The 22,224-nt window shown below is 43.0% G+C and overlaps 1 protein-coding gene across 5 annotated transcripts in view; it reads right to left on the bottom strand.

Moving 5' to 3' along the window:
• Positions 1-22,224, bottom strand: part of PRORP (protein only RNase P catalytic subunit) — a 111,300-nt gene that overhangs the window by 57,674 nt on the left and 31,402 nt on the right. For all 5 annotated transcript variants that reach the window (XM_048855677.2, XM_048855673.2, XM_048855674.2 and 2 more), the window contains one exon: positions 16,385-16,492. In XM_048855677.2, coding sequence (XP_048711634.2) covers positions 16,385-16,492 — 108 coding nt within the window. The remainder of the gene's footprint in view (positions 1-16,384; positions 16,493-22,224) is intronic.

Genomic DNA, 22,224 nt, shown 5'->3' with positions numbered 1-22,224 from the left:
TGGTTTAACTTGGATTTAAACTTGGAGAGTGGTCAGTTTGGATGAGCTATTACCAGCAGGAGAGTGAGTTTGTGTGTGTATGGGGGTGGGGGGGATGTGAGAAAACCTGGATTTGTGCAGGAAATAGCCCAACTTGATTATCATGCACATTGTGTAAAGAGTTGTCACTTTGGATGGGCTATCACCAGCAGGAGAGTGAATTTGTGTGGGGGGGTGGAGAAAACCTGGATTTGTGCTGGAAATGGCCCAACCTGATGATCACTTTAGATAAGCTATTACCAGCAGGACAGTGGGGTGGGAGGAGGTATTGTTTCATATTCTCTGTGTATATATAAAGTCTGCTGCAGTTTCCACGGTATGCATCCGATGAAGTGAGCTGTAGCTCACGAAAGCTCATGCTCAAATAAATTGGTTAGTCTCTAAGGTGCCACAAGTACTCCTTTTCTTATTGTAAGGAGAGTGATCACTTTAGATAAGCTATTACCAACAGGAGAGTGGGTTTGGGGAGGGGGGGGTGGAGGGTGAGAAAACCTGGAATTGTGCTGGAAATGGCCCAACTTGATTATCATACACATTGTAAGGAGAGTGATCCGTTTAGATAAGCTATTACCAGCAGGAGAGTGGGGAGGGGGGAGAGAAAACCTTTTGTAGTGATAAACACCCATTTTTTCATGGTTTGTATGTATAAAAACATCTCCTGTATTTTCCACAGTATGCATCCGATGAAGTGAGCTGTAGCTCACAAAAGCTTATGATCAAATAAATCATAGTCTCTAAGGTGCCACAAGTACTCCTTTTCTTTTTGCGAATACAGACTAACACGGCTGTTACTCTGAAACCAATCAGAGAATGGACTTCCCACCTGTATTTGGTGGGGTGGGGAAAATGGGAAGTTCTCTGCTTTAATTTCTCAAATAACAGGGACAACTCTGACCATTTTTCCTTTATTTTTTAAAATAAATATACTGTTTCCACAGTGGTACACAATACTTTTCAGCTTTACCTGGCACCTGAAATAATGAGATGAAGTAATAGGAATGCATGTTTACAAAAACCCTTGGGTCTGGTAGTTTTCTTAGGGTTTATCTACGTGAACACTTAGTTTGCAGCAAGCTAAGGTATAGATCTACCCCCACACTAGCCTGCTATGCACTAAATGTTCATGAAAAGAAAAGGAGTACTTGTGGCACCTTAGAGACTAACCAATTTATTTAAGCATAAGCTTTCGTGAGCTACAGCTCACTTCATCGGATGCAAACTGTGGAAACTGCAGAAGACATTATATACACAGAGACCATGAAACAATACCTCCTCCCACCCCACTCTCCTGCTGGTAATAGCTTATCTAAAGTGATCATCAAGTTGGGCCATTTCCAGCACAAATCCAGGTTTTCTCACCCCCCCCCCCCCCCCAACTCACTCTCCTGCTGGTAATAGCCCATCCAAAGTGACCACTCTCTTTAAAATGTGTATGATAATCAAGGTGGGCCATTTCCAGCACAAATCCAGGTTCTCTCACCCCCCCACCACCCTCCAAAAACCACACACACAAACTCACTCTCCTGCTGGTAATAGCTTATCCAAAGTGACCACTCTCCCTACAATGTGTATGATAATCAAGGTGGGCCATTTCCAGCACAAATCCAGGTTTTCTCACCCCCCCCCCCAACGATAAGCTATTACCAGCAGGAGAGTGGGGTGGGAGGAGGTATTGTTTCATATTCTCTGTGTATATATAATGTCTGCTGCAGTTTCCACGGTATGCATCCGATGAAGTGAGCTGTAGCTCACGAAAGCTCGTGCTCCAATAAATTGGTTGGTCTCTGAGGTGCCACAAGTACTCCTTTTCTTTTTGCGAATACAGACTAAACACGGCTGTTACTCTGAAACCTGTCATAAATGTTCATGTGCACCCTGCTGCCACATGTTAAAGTGCCCTAGTGCCCTTTGATCTTCTCCTGTTTCTAAGTGTGATAGGTCAAAGCGCAGTAGTAGAAAACTTTAGTGGATGGCAGGAGGGTCCACACAGATACTTAATGCACAGCAGGGCAAGCATGGGCTAGATTTGCACCATAGCTTGCTGCAAACTAAGTGTTAGTTTAGACAAATCCTCAGTAATTTTACCTAGCTTCGTTCCCAAAGCCAGGGACTATCTGAAAGGGTAACTCTGCCTGCCTCCTACTGTGTAGGCTGCAGAAAAATATTTATTTTTTTCTCTTTCCCTAGGCCCTCCAAGGGCATGATCCTGTGAGGTGCTAAGTGCCCTCAGCTTCCCTCAACTTAAACAGGAGTTGAGTGTGATCAGTATCTCACAAAAACAACGAGTCCTTGTTGCACCTTAGACACGAACAAATTTATCTGGGCATAAGCTTTGTGGGCTAAAAGCCACTTCATTAGATGCATGGAGTGAAAAATACAGTAAGCAGTATATATGTGAAAAGATGGGAGTTGCCGTACCAAGTGGGGGGTCAGTGCTAACAAGGCCAATTCAAGTAAGGTGGAAGTGGCCTAGTCTCAACAGTTGATTACTTCTGTAGTGCTAACGAGGCCAATGCAATCAAGGCGGATGACAGGCATTTCCAACAGTTGACAAGAAGGTGTGAGTATCAGCACAGGGAAAATTACTTTTTGTAGTGATCCATCCACTCCCAATCTTTATTCAGGCCTAATTTGATGGTGTCCAGTTTGCAAATTAATTCCAGTTCCACAGTTTCTCATTGAAGTCTGTTTTTGAAGTTTTTTTGTTGAAGAATTGCCACTTTGAAGTCTGTTATTGAGCATTCAGGGAGATTGAAGTGCTCTCCTACTGGTTTTTGAATGTTACAATTCTTGATGTTTGATTTGTGTCTATTTATTCTTTTGCATAGAGACTGTCTGGTTTGGCCAATGTACATGGCAGAGAGGCATTGCTGATACATGTTGGAATATATCACATTGGTAGATGTGCAAATGGACGAGTCCCTGATGGTGTGGCTGATGTGATTAGGTCCTATGATTGTGTCCCTTGAATAGATATGCGGACAGAGTTGGCAACGGGGTTTGTTGCAGGGATTGGTTTCTGGATTAGTGTTTTTGTTGTGTGGTGTTGAGTTGCTGGTGAGTATTTGCTTCAGGTTGGGGGCTGTTTGTAAGTGAGGACTAGGCTGTCTCCCACAGTCTGTGAGAATGAGGGATCATCCCTCAGGATAGGCTGTAGATCCTTGATGATGTGCTGGAGAGGTTTTAATTTACAGGACAGGCCCAACAAAGAAAGCAACAGAACGCCACTAGCCGTCACCTACAGCCCCCAACTAAAACCTCTCAAATTAATTTGCAAACTGAACCCCATCAAATTAAGCCTGAATAAAGACTGGGAGTGGATGGGTCACTACAAAAAGTAATTTTCCCTCTGCTGATACTCACACTTTCCTGTCAACTGTTGGAAATGGGCAACATCCACCTTGATTGCATTGGCCTCGTTAGCATTACAAAAGTAATCAACTGTTGAGAATAGGCCACTTCCACCTTAATTGAATTGGCCTCATTAGCACTAACCCCCCAGTTGGTAAGGCAACTCCCATCCTGTCATATATATACACACATACACACACACAGAGCTTACTGTATTTTTCACTCCATGCATCTAATGAAGTGGGTTTTAGCTCATGAAAGCTTATGCCCAAATAAATTTGTTAGTGTCTAAGGTGCCACAAGGACTCCTCGTTGTTTTTGCCGATACAGACTAACACGGCTACCACTCTGAAACCAGTATCTCTCAGTATTTATTCCTAATTTTTTAAACACTATTTCCTCTAATTCTAAGGACCAGTGCCAAGTGACACACATCAGGGTAAACGCACAATACTGCAGTGAAACTTCCAGCTGGCCTCCCCCCTGCAAGGAACACTTACATAAGAAAGTGCATAGCATTAGCATCCAGGAACACATTTCTAAAATGTATGCAACTAGTTTCTGTTCTGCTAATCAACGCACGCAAACTACTAATTTCTCTTGATCCTTAATCTTTACTAGGTGAAAGGTAAAGGCACTGTTAGGAGGTACCACAGTGTCAACTGCAAGTGCCAAAATTCTATTGTGCTCTCTAAGGATTTACGTTATTAGGCAGATCTGGAGACAAGGATTATTGAAATAAAGCCGTGATGCAGCATGAATCATCTCTTTGCAGGGTTCTCCTAATCAAACTGGGAAGATATCCATGTTTGTATTAGTACAAGAAACAACCAAGAGTTGCCCTAACAGCAGCTTATAAACACTGAGACATCAAGGCAAGTTTTGCCTCTTTGCTTTATGCAAAGCATTAGAACTGAAGTGGTTGGCAATGCATACAAAATTGCAAAAGATACAGCACAAACTACTACTTCTTTTTTTAAAAGAGTGGCCAGAGGGTTTGTTTTTAATTTGAGACCAGAAATTAGCTATGTCATATAATCCAAAAGCCAGAAACATTCTCTGATGTCCTTCTATAACAGGGGTGGGCAAACTTTTTGGCCTGAGGGCCGCATCAGGTTTTGGAAATTGTATGGAGGACCGGTTAGGGGAGGCTGTGCCCCATCCAACCCCCCCTGTTCACTGATGGCCCCCCGGGACCTCTGCCCCATCCATCCCCCCCGCTCTCTGTCCCCTGACTGCCCCCTACCACCTTATCCAACCCCATCTCTCATTCCTGACTGCCCCCCCAGGACCCTTGCCCCATCCAACCACCCCTTCTCCCTGTCCCCTGACTGCCCCCCAGACCCCCTGCCCCTGAGTGCCCGCTGCCGTCCCATCCAACCCCTCCTCTCATTCCTGCCTGCCCTCCTGGGACCCCTGCCCCATCCAACCACCCCTTTTACCTGCCCCTGACTGCCCCCATTCAACTCCCCTGTTCCCCACCCTCTGACTGCCCGTCCCCATCCATACCCCCGCCCCCTGACCACCACCCCGAACTCCCCTGTTCTCTATTCAACACCCCCTGCTCCCTGCCCCCTTACCATGCTGCCTGGAAACTGGTGGCACGGCTGCACCAGAACAGGCAGCTGCGCCGCTCAGCTGGAGCCAGCCATGCGCTGCGCAGCACAGAGCACCAGGTCAAGCAGGGCTCTGCAGCTGCGCTGCCCCAGGAGCTTGCAGCCTCGCCACCTAGAGCATTGTGCCGGCAGTGAGCTGAGGCTGCGGGGAGGGGGAACAGCAGGGGAGGGGCCAGGGACTAGCTTCCCCGGCCAGGAGCTCAGGGGCCGGGCAGGAGAGTCCCACAGGGCCAGATGTGGCCCACGGGCCATAGTTTGCCCACCTCTGTTCTATAAGGAAATTATTCAAACATCTGTAAGTGTAGCATTTTACGTCAAACAATAAGAGTCAGAGAATGTTCTATTTCTAGTCAAATAAAGTTTTTTATATAAAGAGATTATTCCATTGTTTACACAAAGAACAGCAATTTTTCATAAGGGTTATTTATTTATTTAGTGTGTGCATAGTCATCTAGCCAAGCTATGGCATCTTCAGTGGCGTTGTTGGATCATATTAAAGAAGTTCTGTATTAAAATCACAAATGAGTATGATTCCCCATAGTTTAAATTCCAGGGTATCACTAATTAAGAGGTCTCTTGGTTTTTGGTACTGTCTCTCTCCCTCTATGTGTGAAACTTGCAAGCTGCTAATTGTGTTCTCAAATTCAGTACATTCTAAGACAGTCTGTTCTCAAAGCAATTCTTTGTAACAACAACTACTCACACAGAGAGAGACTCAAAGCAATACTCTGTAACAACAGAAACAGCACCCAGAGACTCCCCGCCCTTTTGTTGTATTCATCTCGCTTTGTTAACAATTGTGATTAAAATAGAGATAGAGGATGTATGTGAATGGATGCTTGGAGTGAATAACAACTGAATGATCGGGGAGGAGCCAGCCTAAGAATCCAGTGTCCATCGGCTGAAGAAGGCATCAAGTGGAAATAACCAGAGGACCCCCGGAGGGCAGACTGGAATCCACCCAACAGCCTCAAGGATGGGAGAACCAAAGAACAAGATAACATCTGGCAGCACGGAACCGTCAGGAATGTGCTATCTGCTGATTGATTCAGCAACAGCATGATGAAGCAATTCCCATAGACTGGCAAAGGAAGAAATTCCTATAAAAATGGACTCTAGAAAGTGAGAACTTTGGGGTCTGATTCTGCAAACCAACTTCCAGGAGCATCAGATGAGCATCTGACAAGGCCCTGCTCCCTCCTCATGTCCAGGCCACCTGGCCAGTGGCTTGGCATGAGCAACTCTAAGGCTGGTAACTATGATAACAACCTTGCAGAACCTGTGTGTGTGTGTTTGTATGAATGAATGTGTGAATAAATATGAGATTGAATGGAATGTTATAGCTATAACTAATTGCTTACTATGATTCTTTCAGTATTCACAATAAATGTGGTATTTTGCCTTTTTCCCTTTAATAAGATCCTGCTGGTTTTTATTTTATTGGTATAACAGCGTGATGCAGTTCTAGGCACTGCTGAACCTCGTCATCAGGCATTCATCGACAATGTGCGTCATCGTCTGTGTTGCACCACAGCTGCACAAAGGGCTGTCATGAAGGCCCCAGAGATACTGGTTAGCTGCACAGAGATCTTGCCCTGGTCTGGAACCTGCTCAACAGGAACCATTGGCGACAGGGCAGATCAAAACCAGACGGGTAAATTGTGGAGTCAGCAACGAGGGACTGGTTGGGGATTATAACAGATATCCATTCCTCTCACCAGAGTGTTTCCGCCCTAACATCCTGGCATGGCAGATGAGACCGTAGTGGGCGACGTGATGGCAAACGTGTAGCTGATGGTTTAAAAAGGGTTATTGACTTTGCTCATTTAGAGAAAGATTTTAACAGTGATCAAGTCATGTTGTTAAGGAGGTAGAGCCATTTGTAACACGGAGGCCTGGATTTTTGCATTTTGTGCCTCTTGTGTACATGTTCACTTTATCCATAGCAGCATGAATGCTGGTTTCATGGTACTGTGCCAGAGAACTTCCCAAAACATGAGTATACAATTAAATCCTGTTCCTGGAATTTTCTTTGCAATAGCCACAATACACATTTGTTGAAGAAACACTGGTGAAAAGAGAAGGCTGCTAGTGCCTAACACACAGGAGAAACTGCTCCAAAACATTCCTATACAGCTGCCCAGCTGACATGCTGACCCAATGAAGGTATAAGCTGTCTGGCGGCTACTTAAAGTTATTCATGTAAATTTCCTAAATGTCAAAATATGTTAGGAATGACAATGCAATTAATTTAGTCATTTCCTCAACTTTTGCTGTTTTATCCATCCCGTTCTAGAGAGAAATTCCCCCCCATCCACACATTGCACTCATTTCCCAAGACATCTACCAAATGCTGGAAGGGAATTACAGACATTAGGTAATCAGAAAAAGGGAGCAACCTTGTATCACTGCTTTGGGGTTTAATCACATGAATACTTAAGGGTAAACTGCGGTCTTCTTTGGCAATAGTACAGTATCCAGTAGTAAAATATTTAGTCGCTAAATATAAATATAAAGTCTTACAAAAATCTCAGACAGGAAAAACACATTCTATTAACATTTAAATAACGACTGAGGATGCACGAAGGTGATCATTTGTAGTAACTTGAATCCTATTCTTTTTCTTGCATACAGCAATGTCTCACACTATTATTTACAGAGCACCTAAAGTGTGCCAGACAAAATAAAAGATATGGTCTGAAGAGCTGAAAATCTGAATACAGTAATGTCAGACAGATTTGGGAGGAGAGGGTTATAAATTATTCCAGAGGGAATTCTATGCCAAAAAATTAAAAATTCTGTGAAGAAAAAATAAAAATGCTGAGCACAATATTTTAAAATTCAGCAAAATTCTGTATATTTTATTTGTCAATAAATAAACGTGGAGGCTTCAGCATGGCAGTGGGGAGCATGGGCCACTGGCTGCACAAAGATGGGAGATCACCCTACAGTGCTCTGCCTGGGACATAGACTCCAAGGTGATGCTGCACATGACCCTGACATGGTGCAAGGGCTGGGCCTGCCCCAGAAATATCCTGGGGCCCTGGGGAAATGTACCCAAAAATGACATTTTATGTTTAGTGGATAGAAAAAAAATGGAAAGACAGAGAAGTCAACTGGGTGCATTATGATTCACGTTGTGGTTTCTAGACTGAATTTCTTAATGACACACTCATTAAACTGTCTTGTTGCCAAATGCCATTTGCTTTTGACTTCAGAACTTTGTGTATTAATAATGAATTACTTGCCTTGGAAGTTATTTGCATAAAATACTGTTCTCATGCCACTGCCACAGACAGCAAACAAGATGAGAGATAGAGAAAGCACCTTGTGAATTAATTCATAGAGCAGACCACTTAAATGCACAGTTAAGAACCATGGGATATCTGGCCAGAAATCCTTCCCAGAACATGAGCTAGTACAATTCTATTGTGGATTCAACTATTTGGGTCCACCTGAGCTAGGTTAGCCCAGACTAACTCTACAATAAAAACACACCCATAGCGTTTCCTGTTCTATATAGTGGACTCTGCACCTGACTTTGCCATCAGGTATAAAAGTATCAATTTATAGATTAAGAGTAAGAACAAAACCAGAAATCAGAAAGAATATTTTTAAAGCTTCCTAAAAAGTCAGAGGCTGAGAATAGGGAAAAAACTAAAAGAGGAATATTTATTTTCCATTTTGCAGGGCTTTTCTTCTCTTTTTTTGTATGTGCGCGTGCATGCTCAGAATATTAGCTTCAACTTCTCCTGTCTGGTAGGGTGCTGTGCTGCCAGTAGGCTACTGAAGCCATGAAAGCATCCCCTAATGCACTGCAGGAGTAATTAACTCAATATTTTACCTAGCAAACTTACTGATTCAAACTCTTTTGAAAGCAGAAATTCTAGGTAGGTCTACACGTACAGCGCTGCAGCTGTGCCACTGTAGAGCTTCTATAAAGACACTACCTACAACAACTGGAAGCGGCAAAGAGTCCTGTGGCACCTTATAGACTAACAGATGTATTGGAACATAAGGTTTCATGGGTGAATACCCACTTCATCAGATGCATGTAGTGGAAATTTCCAGAGGCAGGTATAAATATGAAAGCAAGAATCAGGCTAGGGATAACAAGGTTAGTTCAATGAGGGAGGATGAGGCTCTCTTCTGAGGCTACTTTCCTCAGATCCCACTGAGGAAATACACTAAGAAACTGCACCATCTACTCAGGACACTCCCTACACTAACACAGGAACAAATCAGCATACCCTTAGAGCCCCGACCAGGGCTATTCTATCTACTACCCAAGATCCACAAACCCGGAAATCCTGGACGCCCCATCATCTCGGGCATTGGCACTCTCACTGAAGGACTGTCCGGATATATGGATTCTCTACTCAGACCCTACACCACCAGCACTCCCAGCTATCTCCGTGACACCACTGATTTCCTGAGAAAACTACAATGCATTGGTGATCTTCCAGAAAACACCATCCTAGCCACCATGGATGCAGAGGCTCTCTACACAAACATCTCACACACAGATGGAATACAAGCTGTCAGGAACAGCATCCCTGATGATGCCACAGCACAACTGGTTGCTGAGCTCTGTGACTTTATCCTCACGCACAATTATTTCAAATTTGGTGACAATATATACCTCCAGACCAGTGGCACCACTATGCGCACCCGCATGGCTCCACAATATGCCAACATTTTTATGGCTGACCTGGAACAACACTTCCTCAGCTCTCGTCCACTCACACCCCTTCTCTACCTACGCTACACTGATGACATCTTCATCATCTGGACCCATGGGAAGGAAACCCTGGAAGAATTCCACCACGATTTCAACACCTTCCACCCCACCATCAACCTCAGCCTGGACCAATCTACACGGGAGGTCCACTTCCTAGACACCACGGTGCAAATAAGTGACGGTCACGTTACCACCACCCTATACCGAAAACCCACCGACCGCTATGCCTACCTTCATGACTCCAGCTTCTACCCGGACACACCACACGATACATTGCCTACAGCCAACCGCTGAGGTACAACCGCATTTGCTCCAACCCCTCAGAAAGAGACCAACACCTACACCAAGCATTCTCAAAACTACGATACCCGCACAAGGAAATAAGGAAACAGATCAACAGAGCCAGACATGTACCCAGAAGCCTCCTGCTGTGAGACAAGCACAAGAAAGAAACCAACAGAATTCCTCTGGCCATCACATACAGTCCTCAGCTAAAACCTCTCCAACACATCATCAGTGATCCACAACCGATCCTGGACAACGATCCCTCACTTTCACACACCTTGGGAGGCAGGCCAGTCCTCACCCACAGACAACCCGCCAACCTGAACCATATTCTCACCAGCAACAACACCCCACACCATAGTAACTAACTCAGGAACCAATCCATGCAACAAACCTCGATGCCAACTCTGCCCACATATCTACACCTGCAACACCATCACAGGACCTAACCAGAGCAGCCACACCATCACCGGTTCATTCACCTGCATGTTCATCAATGTAATATACACCATCATGTGCCAGCAACGCCCCTCTGCTATGTACATCGGCCAGACTGGACAGTCCCTTTGTAAAAGGATAAATGGACACACATCAGATATTAGGAATGGCAATATACAAAAATCTGTAGGAGAAAACTTCAATCTCCCTGGACACCCAATAGCAGATTTAAAGGTAGCCATCCTGCAGCAAAAAAACTTCAGGACCAGACTTCAAAGAGAAACTGCTGAGCTTCAGTTCATTTGCAAATTTGACACCATCAGCTCAGGATTAAACAAAGACTGTGAATGGCTAGCCAACTACAGAAGCAGTTTCTCCTCCCTTGGTGTTCACACCTCAACTGCTAGAAGAGGGCCTCATCCTCCCTGACTGAACTAACCTCATTATCCCTAACCTGATTCTTGCTTGTAGATTTATACCTGCATCTGGAAATTTCCACTACATGCATCTGACGAAGTGGGTATTCACCCACGAAAGCTTATGCTCCAATACGTCTGTTAGTCTATAAGTTACCACAGGACTCTTTGCCGCTTTTACAGATCCAGACTAACACGGCTACCCCTCTGATACTTAACAACGGGAAGGCTTCTCCCGTTGGCATAGGTACTCCACCTCCCAGAGAGTCAGTAGCTATGTCAACAGGAGAAGCCTCCTGTAAAAATAGCGTTGTCTACACCGGGAGTTAGATCAGTATAACTGCATTGCTCAGGGATGTGGATTTTCAACACCCTAGAGTGATGCAGTTATACCAGCTTCCGTTGCTAATGTAGACCAAGCATGAGTAACAGCAGCAGCCTATGATTAACTACAGTGGTTCAGATGATTAACCTAGTACTCTGGCTAAATGATCCCTTCCCTCAAGAAGACTGGGGTGAACCCAAGCAACTGTCCCCTTGAGTAGAAGGAAGTAACATTCACATTCTCCCAACATATGGATACTTGGGATCCACTGTCCATCCAGAAAGTCTCATTAAATTACATCATGTAATGGGAGACAGCTAAAAAGTGACAAGTTTTTAAAGTGCTTATATACCAATGCTAGAAGTCTAAATAATTGGATGGGCAAACTAGAGTGCCTTGTATTAAATGAGGATATTGATATAATAGGCATCACAGAAACTTAGTGGAATGAGGATAATTAATGGGACACAGTAATATCAGGATACAAAATACATCAGAAGGACAGAACAGGTCGTGCTGGTGGGGGAGTGGCACTATATGTGAAAGAAAGCATAGAATCAAATGAAGTAAAAATCTTAAATGAATCAAACTGTACCGCAGAATCTCTATGAATAGTAATTCCATTGTTGAATAATAATATAACAGTAGGAATATATTATTGACCATCTGACCAGGATAGTGATAGTAAGTGTAAAATGCTCAGGGAGATTAGAGAAGCTATTAAAATTAAAAAAAAACTCAATAATAATGGGGGATTTCAACTATCCCCATATTGACTGGGTACATATCACCTCAGGAAGGGATGCAGAGATAAAGTTTCTTGACACCTTAAATGACTGCTTCTTGGAGCAGCTAGTCCTGGAACCCACCAGAGGAGAGGCAATTCTTCATGTAGTGCTAAGTGGAGCACAGGATCAGGTCCAAGAGGTGAATATAATTGGACCATTCGGTAATAGTGACCATAATATCATTAAATTTAACATCCCTGCGGCAGGAAAAACATCACAGTGGTCCAACACTGTAACATTAAATTTCAGAAAGGGGAACTACACAAAAATGAGGAGGTTAGTTAAACAGAAATTAAAACGTACACCAAAAGTAAAATCCCTGCAAGCTGCATGAAAACTTTTTAAAGACATCAAAACAGAGGCTCAACTTAAATGTATACCCCAAATTAAAAAACAGTCAGAGAACCAAAAAAGAGCCACTATGGCTAAAAAACAAAGTAAAAGAAGCAGTGAGAGGCAAAAAAGCATCCTTTCAAAAGTGGAAGTTAAATCCTAGTGAGGAAAATAGAAAGGTGCATAAACTCTGGCAAATGAAGTGTAAAAATATAATTAGGAAGGCCAAAAAAGAATTTGAAGAACAGCTAGCCAAAGACTCAAAAAGTAATAGCAAAAAAACTTTTAAGTACATCAGAAGCAGGAAGCCTGCTAAACAACCAGTGGGGCCACTGGACGATCAAAATGTTAAAGGAGCACTCAAGGACGATAAGGCCATTGCAGAGAAACTAAATGAATTCTTTGCATCAGTCTTCATGGTTGAGGATGTGAGGGAGATTCCCAAACCTGAGCCATTCTTTTTAGGTAACAAATCTGAGGAACTGTCCCAGATTGAGGTGTCATTAGAGGTTTTGGAACAAACTGATAAACTAAACAGTAATAAGTCACCAGGACCAGATGGTATTTACCCAAGAGTTCTGAAGGAACTCAAATGTGAAATTGCAGGACTATTAACTGTCATCTGTAACCTATCATTTAAATCAGCATCTGTACCAAAAGACATCGTGGATATAGTGTATTTAGATTTTCAGAAAGCCTTTGACAAGGTCCCTCACCAAAGGCTATTAAGCAAAGTAAGCAGTCATGGGATAATAGGGAAGGTTATCTCATGTACTGGTAACTGGTTAAAAGATAGGAAACAAAGGGTAGGAATAAATAGTCAGTTTTCAGAATAGAGAGAGGTAAATAGTGCTGCCCCCAGGGGTCTGTACTGGGTCCAGTCCTATTCAACATATTCAGAAATTATCCAGAAAAAGGGGTAAAGAATCAGGTGGCAAAATTTGCAGATGATACAAAACTATTAAAGATGGTTAACTCTCAGGCAGACTGCGAAGAGCTACAAAAGGCTCTCTCAAAACTGGGTGACAGGGCAACAAAACTACAGATGAAATTCAATGTTGATAAATGCAAAGTAATGCACATTGGAAAACATAATCGCAGCTATACATATAAAATGATAGGGTCTAAATTAGCTGTTATCACTCAAGAAAGAGATCTTGGAGTAGTTGTGGATAGTTCGCTGAAAACATCCACTCAGTGTGTATCGGGAGTCAAAAAAGCGAATGGAATGTTGGGCATCATTAAGAAAGGGATAGATAATAAAACAGAAAATATCATATTGCCTCTATATAAATCCATGGTATGCCCACATCTTGAATACTACGTGCAGATGTGGCTGCCCAATCTCAAAAAAGATAGATTAGAATTGGAAAAGGTTCAGAAAAGGGCAACAAAAATGATTAAGGGTATGGAACAGCTTCCTTATGAAGAGAGATGAATAAAACTGGGACTTTTCAGCCTGGAAAAAGAGATGACTAAGTGGGGATATGATAGACTGAGGTCTATAAAATCAAGACTGTTGTGGAGAAAGTAAATACGAAAGTGTTATTTATTCCTTCTCATAACATAAGAACTAGGGGTCACCAAATGAAATTTAATAGGCAGTGGGTTTAAAACAAACAAAAGGAAGTATTTTTCCATACAACGCACAGTCAACCTGTGGAACTCCTTGCCAGAGGATGTTGTGAAGGCCAAGACCACAACAGGGTTCAAAAAAGAACAAGTTAAATTCATGGAGGATAGGTCCATCAGTGGCTATTAGCCAGGATGGGCAGGTATAGTGTCCCTAGCCTCTGTTTGCCAGAAGATGGGAATTGGCAACAGGGGATGGATCACTTGATGAATACCTATTCTATTCATTCCCTCTGGGGCACCTGGCATTGGCCACTGTCGGAAGTCAGGATACTGGGCTAGATGGACCTTTGGTCTGACCCAGTATGACTGTTCTTATTGGAAAGGGAAGCCCTAGATTCACAGACAGGGAAGCATTCAAGTGGAAAGCTGGCCCCTCCACACTGCCTTGCTGGACCTCCCTGGCATTCTGACCCCTGAAGTCCCCCTCTGGCTACACAGCAGCAGCTGCAGAGGGAACCAAGAGGGGGTCAATACTGCTTAAAGTATTAACAACTCCCAATCAAATGTCTGAGTCAAAAATACTGCTTAAAGTATTAACAACTCCCAATCAAATGTCTGAGTCAAAGCTAGTGGGCTCAGCAGTAATGATATTGTAGAGTGACCAGTCCCCCTAATCCACTTCTTCCAGCTCCTAGAAAGCATTTAGAGCCCTGACTATGTGAAGTTCCACCAGAGGACATTCAGTGGAGTTCAGGAAGAATGCTAATGAACCAACACTGTCCCCTCTCTTCCCTCCCCATCCTTCTCATACCCAAGATAGATCCACTGGAACTGGATCCCTATGCTTGAGGAAGTGGAAGATACAGTCCTGAACTCTGTATTTAAAATAAAAAATAAAAACAAAAACAAAAAACGTGCAGCAGTAGCACACGGGACTTTTCCAGGATAATCAACACTTCCTTCACTGTGTGTTCCCAAGTAAACAACTTGTAAACTTCCTGTTTTACTTTCTTAACTGGGAAAGTACCCCCCCATTCATGGGCTAGTAACTCCACCAACATCCTCATTGTCTTAAGCAGTCTTACAAAATCTCCCTGCCTCAACAGCTTTTATCTCTAAATATGAAACTAATAGTACTTATCTGCAGCACTCACAACGATATTTGAAAAGCACTTCACAAAAATTGTGTTTATTATAAATAGCATGCAGCCTTATTTCCTTCAATATCTAGCTCATTTTATAACTCAGCTTTACTTTTAAAACCTTGAGAGCTTAAAATGTAACCTTAGAAGTAGTGCCAGTAGCTGAACTTTTTTTCAAAATTTTAAACAAATATTTGCCTGACAAAGAATCTAAACAGCTAAGAGCTCTCTATAATAATTATCACTAAAGCAAGATTACAATCACACTGAAGGGAAAGAATGATCTGAGCTCTCACTGTAATCCCAGAGCTCAAAAGCTGGTACAGCCCCCCTAGTGTGGATGTCTTTTATGTCGACAGAAGGCGTTTGTCAGTGTAGGAACACCTCCATTAGCATGGGCGGTGTATAATGGAGGCTGGGGAGGCTACGCTGCCAGGTGGGAAAGGGAAAACAGGGGCGGAATTGGGGCCCCCGGAAAAATCTCCTTCCACCACAGCACAGAGCTTTTCTGGTCTTGGGGCCACAGCGGGGCGGGGTGGGGATGGCAGAGGGGGAAGAGGAGTGAGCGGGGGATGCAGCAGGGCCTCAAGGGGGGAGGGAGAAGTGGAGTGGAGGTGGAATGGGGACGGGGGCTGCGGTGGAAGGGACAAAACGAAAGAGGGACTCTGGGCTAAGAGCTTCAACCAGGGTCATGAGCTCCACTGTGGCCCCGACCGAGCCCTCAGCTCCCTCTCTCCCCATTGGGAGGGGGCTGAGAGCAGTGGGGGGCACCACCAGAGGAGGCAGGGCTGTGGGAAGCTTCACCTGCCACTCATGTCCATTAGCTATGCTGATAGAATTTGTCAGTCTCTAAGGTGCCACAAGGACTCTCATTGGTTTTGCTGACACAGACTATCAGGGCTACCACTCTGAAACTAGACATTTTGTCAGCATAGCTATGTTGGTCAGGGGTGCGTTTTATCACGCCCCTGAGTGACATAACTACACCAAAGTGTAGATCAAGCCTGAGATTGTGAGAATCTTCAGCAAGTGAAAGAAAGTTCTTGTATAGGATATAGATTTAAACTGCAACCAAGTTCCTGCCTACACAGGAAAACTGACCAGCAGGGGTTCTCTTCTCTAGTACTATACATTACAATAATTATCTTCTCCTGACTGATTTGCATTAACATATTCAGTATTCAAACTCAAAAGATTTCTCTAACATGTGCTACAAAAACGTTGCTGATCACTTGCAAGAGAGGGTAAGTAATAAAACAAGGCATTGATTGCTTTATGCTCAGCTTAAGTGTACTGAAAAGTGAAACTCCTTATGAATAATTAACCCGCACTTACAGTTTGAGACTGGTTCCTTTTGTTAGAAACATTGGCAACATTGAGTCCATCTATCACAATATCATACGGAGGATGATTTTCTACAAAGTTTTGAAATTCTTCAAGTTCCTAGAAAGAGGAGAAAAGAAAAAAAAAATTAAATTAATAGGATTTTTTTAAGCTTTTTTTAAAAAAAAAAAAGGACCAAAAAACCCTAAACCTCTCACTTTACTATCATCTGCTGCCTTTGATATCTTTAATAAAATATTTGCTGCAACACCTTCAAGGGACGGTAACATAGTACTAGATGCTTTCAATTACATTTTTCTTTGCTTACAATTGAACAAACTCCACTGCTTCTACCCCTCTTAAACTCACAGTATAAACTGAACATTTTTGACAAAAATAGGCAGGTCAGTCAAAATCTGACAGAAGCTTCAAAACTTCAGGTAGGTACAGCTTTTTTATTTCATTTAAAAAGAAAATAGGAGACTTGTGTTCCGTTCCCAGCTGTGCCATTGACTAGCTGTGTAACCATGAGCACGATACGTTGCGTCTCTGTGCTTCGGTTTCCCCATCAGCAAAATGGGAATAATGCTATTTAGCTTCTTTAGTAAACAGCTTTGAGATCTCTGAATGGAAAGCATTAAATAAGAGATTCTTGTTGATATATTTGCTTACTACTCTGGTTGTAAGGCATACACAAAGCTTTTAAAGCAGGTAAAATAGAGAACTTTGCTATGTCAGAAATGTCACCCAATGGCTGATCAAAGAGCATCTCTCCAACTCTCCTAACCAAAGGGAAATCATACCTGAATCAGACCTGTCTAGAAGAGCTCTGTGTAAGCTCAGAAGGTTTTCTCTCATCAACAGAAGATTGTCCAATAAAAGATATTACCTCATCCACCTTGTCTCTCACTAGTATCCTGTGGGACCAACATGGCTACAACAACATTGCACGCAGGGATTGGTAGCATTTAACAGAGGAGGAACTCTGTCGTGAATAACAGATTACTAAAGCCTTCACACACCTCTCGCTTCACAAGTCCTAGAATTTGCATTCCTGCACAGGTTAGCAAGCCATAGGACATGGCAGTTACATAGATTAGGGGATGCTTTGTACTAAATAGGGCTTTTTGAAACTATGGGAATGGCACAGCATTGTCTTTGTGCAGGGGGTTGGGATCCCTCAGGGGGTTGCGAGGTTATTACATGGGGGGTCGCGAGCTGTCAGCCTCCACCCCAAACTCCACTTTGCCTCCAGCATTTATAATGATGTTAAATATATTAAAAAGTGTTTTTAATGTATGGGGGGGGTCGCCCTCAGAGGCTTGCTGTGTGAAAGGGGTCTCCAGTGCAAAAGTCTGAGAACCCCTGTCTTTGTGGAATGCTTTGTAATTTTACCAGATTCATGCACTAGATCAGTGGTTCTCAAACTTTTGTATTAATGACCCCTTTCACACAGCAAGCCTCTGAGGGCAACCCCCCTTATAAATTAAAACACACATTTTTATATATTTAACACCATTATAAATGCCGGAGGCAAAGCGGGGTTTGGGGTGGAGGCTGACAGCTCACGACCCCCAATTTGAGAACCCCTGTACTAGATCATGCAGCATCTGCAAGTAACACTGTCTACCACCCTAGGTTGTATAAGATGCTGTCAGTGTGAATTCTAATCAGTTTTTTAAAAGTAGCTTCAGATTACATGTGACCTGGAGTCCCCAGTGACGTTATTTGGAGTTTTACAATCACCCATTTTGGGTTTTGTGGGGTGGTTTTAAGTTTTTCTCTCTCCTGTTGTGCTTTGTGAAAAATCCACACAAATAACTGAGGAAACTGACTGATTAGACAGGAAAACAGACACAGAAATGACTACACTCAAAAAGGTGTCAAATAGAGAAAGAAAACTACAAAAATAAAGAAAAAATATTTTTCCTCTCATTGCTTTCAGTTACAATAATCTCAGCTGTAACCTGTAACAACAGCAAGTAAAACAACTGCAGACAAAAATGTGGCTTGGAAGTTGACAATGTCCCCTTCACCAACAAATGCAGTGTGCTAGATTCGGCTTTCTTTTCTGCTGATGTGGAAAAAGAGAAACTCAGTTGAAGTCAGTGGATTTACACATATTTTAGCAGAATTTCTGAATTAGTGTTTAATGGAAAGCTTTTTGTAATGTAATCACTAGAAAACCTTCAGCAGATAGAGGCTTCTACGTGTATTCAGTTCCTGATATGTCACGCACTATTCTGAAATATATTTCAAGTTAGTCACTGATAAACCTGAGCAATATATTGAAAATATCAGCATCATCAGAGTACATTTTAAACCTTCGGAAGAGTAATTACCTGACAACAAACATGCAGGGAAATCCCTCGGATTATGGAACATGAAAATATGTACTGCAGGTTACTACAGTTTAAGGTGTGTCTCCGAGATGAACCCAATCAACTCGCGTGTCATCAATCTCCTCCAATTACCTCCTGCATATCTCTAGCACAAAAGGAAAGTAGAACTAGCCACACAAGTATACTTTGTTTCTTAGAGCTTGGCTACACTTACATTTTATAGCACTCTAATTTGCTGGCTCAGGGGTGTGAAAAATCACACATACACACACCTCTCCACCCCCCCCAGTGCAGCAAGTCAGAGCGCTTTAAAGTGCCAGTGTACACAGGCTCCGAGCGCTGGGAGCCACGCTCCCAGTGCTCGGAGCTAATCCCCTTGTGGAGGTGGATTACCAGGAGCGCGACCACACTTGCACTTCAAAGCACTGCCGTGGGAGCGCTCCCCCAACAGCGCTTTGAAGTTTCCAGTGTAGCCATGCCCTCAGGAAACTGCTATGTGACTGTTACTAAGAACATGCCTATGCAACTATTCTGCGTAGTACCCCCTGCAGTACACCCAAGAAACCATTTTCATGACATTAATGGTATTATTAATAGTTCTTCTTGGGAGAAGTTATTTGGACATTTTAGAAGATTTTTGGACATTTTATAAGGTGACAATCCTTCTCCCACTGAACTCAAAGGGAATTTTGCCACTGACTTCAACTGCAGCAGGACATCTCTTTTTAAGTGTAGCTTAATGCTGTACTTAAAAACAGAATCCCAGAGATAGCAGATAAAGATACACAGATATATTTTATTGAAGACACTGAGGCGTCCCTTCTCAAATTGTCCTTGAGACAGTAATGGGTCTGCTGTCTGGACAATACATTTGAGCTGAAGGATTCATCATCCTTACACCATGATCACTCATTAAATTATTCGGCTTCTGAGGTGGTAAAGGCCAATGAGAAGGTATTGGGTGCCATGTCAGTAGAGATTAACAGGGTTTCCCTGTGGGGAGAGGAGATGTTAGTTTTCTTGACAATGCTGCAAGACCCTGCTCAAGAAACTAACTCCTGACATTAACAATCTTAACAACTGACCACTTTCCAATCTCCCTTTTTTGGGAAAGGTAATAGAGCAGGTTGCAGCCAGAAAACTATGAGAGTTTTGGGATTCCTCAAATTTGCATGAGCTCTATCAGATACAGGCTTGGGCATGAGACAAAAATTGTGCTGGTGGCACTAGTTGATTATTTCCTCCCAGAAACTGAAAATGAAGAAGTGTTCAGGTTGATTATTTTACATCTATTAGCAGCCTTTTACACTATGGACCAGAAGTTGATGTGTATGGAAAAAGCTTCGTCCTAAGAGGTGTCACTGGAGGACTGGTTATTAGGGAGACATGGACTGCAATGTGCTCCATATGCTGATGAAGCCCAGCTCTTTGTTTCTATCAAGTCTGATCCAGATGGTGCAGTGGAACAAATTACCTAGTGCCTACACAAACTTGGTTAGTTCTCATTTTGAATAAGACTGATATGATGTTGGTGGGTTGGGGGAAGCAGTCAGAAGAGCTATTGAAGTGCCACTGTCAGAGGTAGTATGACCACCATTTGTAATATTGGTGTATATTCTAAGTATTTTATTACAACCTGGGCTGCTCCTGGATGCCAAAGCACTTTTTTCCATCTGTGCCTAGTTATACTCCAATCTAGACTTTGCCATAATGAATCTCATCTCTGACCTTGACAAAAGATATAATGTTCTCTACACAGTGCTGCCCTTTAAAGTAACCGAATCACAGAAATGTAGGAATGGAAGGAACCTTGAGAGGTTATCAAGTCAAGCATCCTGCACTGAGGAACGACCAAGTAAATCTAGACCATCCCTCACAGACGTTTGTTCAACTTGTTCTTAAAAGCCTCCAGGAACAGGGATTCCAAATCCCCTTGGAAGCCTATTCTAGAGCTTATCTAGCCTCATAGTTAGAAAGCTTTTCCTAATATCTAACTTAAGTCTCTCTCTTGCTGCAGATTAAGCCCCATTACTTCTTGTCCTACCATCAGCAGACATGGAGAATAATTGATCACCATCCTATACATAACAGCACTTAGCATATCTGAGGACTTATCAGGCCCCTCCTCAATCTTTTTTCCTCAAGACTAAATATACCCAGTACTTTTTTAGCCTTTCCTCATAGGTCAGCTTTTCTAAACCTTTTATCATTTTTGTTGTTCTCCTCTGGACTCTCCTGAATTTGTCCACATCTTTCCTAAAGTATGGGCCCAGAATTGGACACAAATAGGCCGAGGCTTCACCAGTGCTGAGTAGAACAGGACAATTACCTCCCATATGTTACGGACACTCAAGTTAATACACTCCAGAATGATAGTAGCCTTTGTTACAACAGCATCACATAGTTGGTTCATATTCAATTTATGATCCACCATAATCCCAAATTCCTTTTCAGCAGTACAACCACTCTGCCAGTTATTCCCCATTTTCTAGTTGTATATTTGATTTTTCCTTCCTAAGTGAAGTACTCTGCACTTATCTTTACTGAATTTCATCTTGGTGAATTCAGACCAATTCTCCAATTTTTCAAGGTCCTTAATCCTGCTCTCCAAAGGGCTTACAACCCCTTTCAACTTGGTATCATCTGCAAATTTTAAAGCATACTCTCCACTCCAATATCCAAATCATTAACAAAAATATTGAATAGAACCGGATCCAGGAATGACCATGTGGGATACTACTGGATATGCCCTCACAGTTTGACAGTGAACCACTGATAACTGCTCTTTGAGTATAATCTTTCAACCAGTTGTGCACCTATGCACAACCTAGTTGCGACCATGAGTTGGTTGAGTTCAGGATCCTGACACAGGGAAGAAAGGTAAGCAGCAGGATACGGACCCTGGACTTCAGGAAAGCAGACTTCAACTCCCTCAGGGAACGGATGGGTAGGATCCCCTGGGGGACTAACATGAAGGGGAAAGGAGTCCAGGAGAGCTGGCTGTATTTCAAGGAATCCCTGTTGAGGTTACAGGAACAAACCATCCCGATGTGTCGAAAGAATAGTAAATATGGCAGGCGACCAGCTTGGCTTAACGGTGAAATCCTAGCGGATCTTAAACATAAAAAAGAAGCTTACAAGAAGTGGAAGGTTGGACATATGAGCAGGGAAGAGTATAAAAATATTGCTCGGGCATGTAGGAATGAAATCAGGAGGGCCAAATAGCACCTGGAGCTGCAGCTAGCGAGAGATGTCAAGAGTAACAAGAAGGGTTTCTTCAGGTATGTTGGCAACAAGAAGAAAGCCAAGGAAAGTGTGGGCCCCTTAATGAATGAGGGAGGCAACCTAGTGACAGAGGATGTGGAAAAAGCTAATGTACTCAATGCATTTTTTGCCTCTGTCTTCACGAACAAGGTCAGCTCCCAGACTGCTGCGCTGGGCATCACAACATGGGGAATAGATGGCCAGCCCTCTGTGGAGAAAGAGGTGGTTAGGGACTATTTAGAAAAG

This window comes from Caretta caretta, chromosome 6 (assembly GCF_965140235.1).
Source record: "Caretta caretta isolate rCarCar2 chromosome 6, rCarCar1.hap1, whole genome shotgun sequence".
Taxonomy (NCBI): Eukaryota; Metazoa; Chordata; order Testudines; family Cheloniidae; genus Caretta; species Caretta caretta.
Note: the sequence above shows the minus strand (reverse complement) of the source record. Positions and strands in the feature narration are given on the sequence as shown.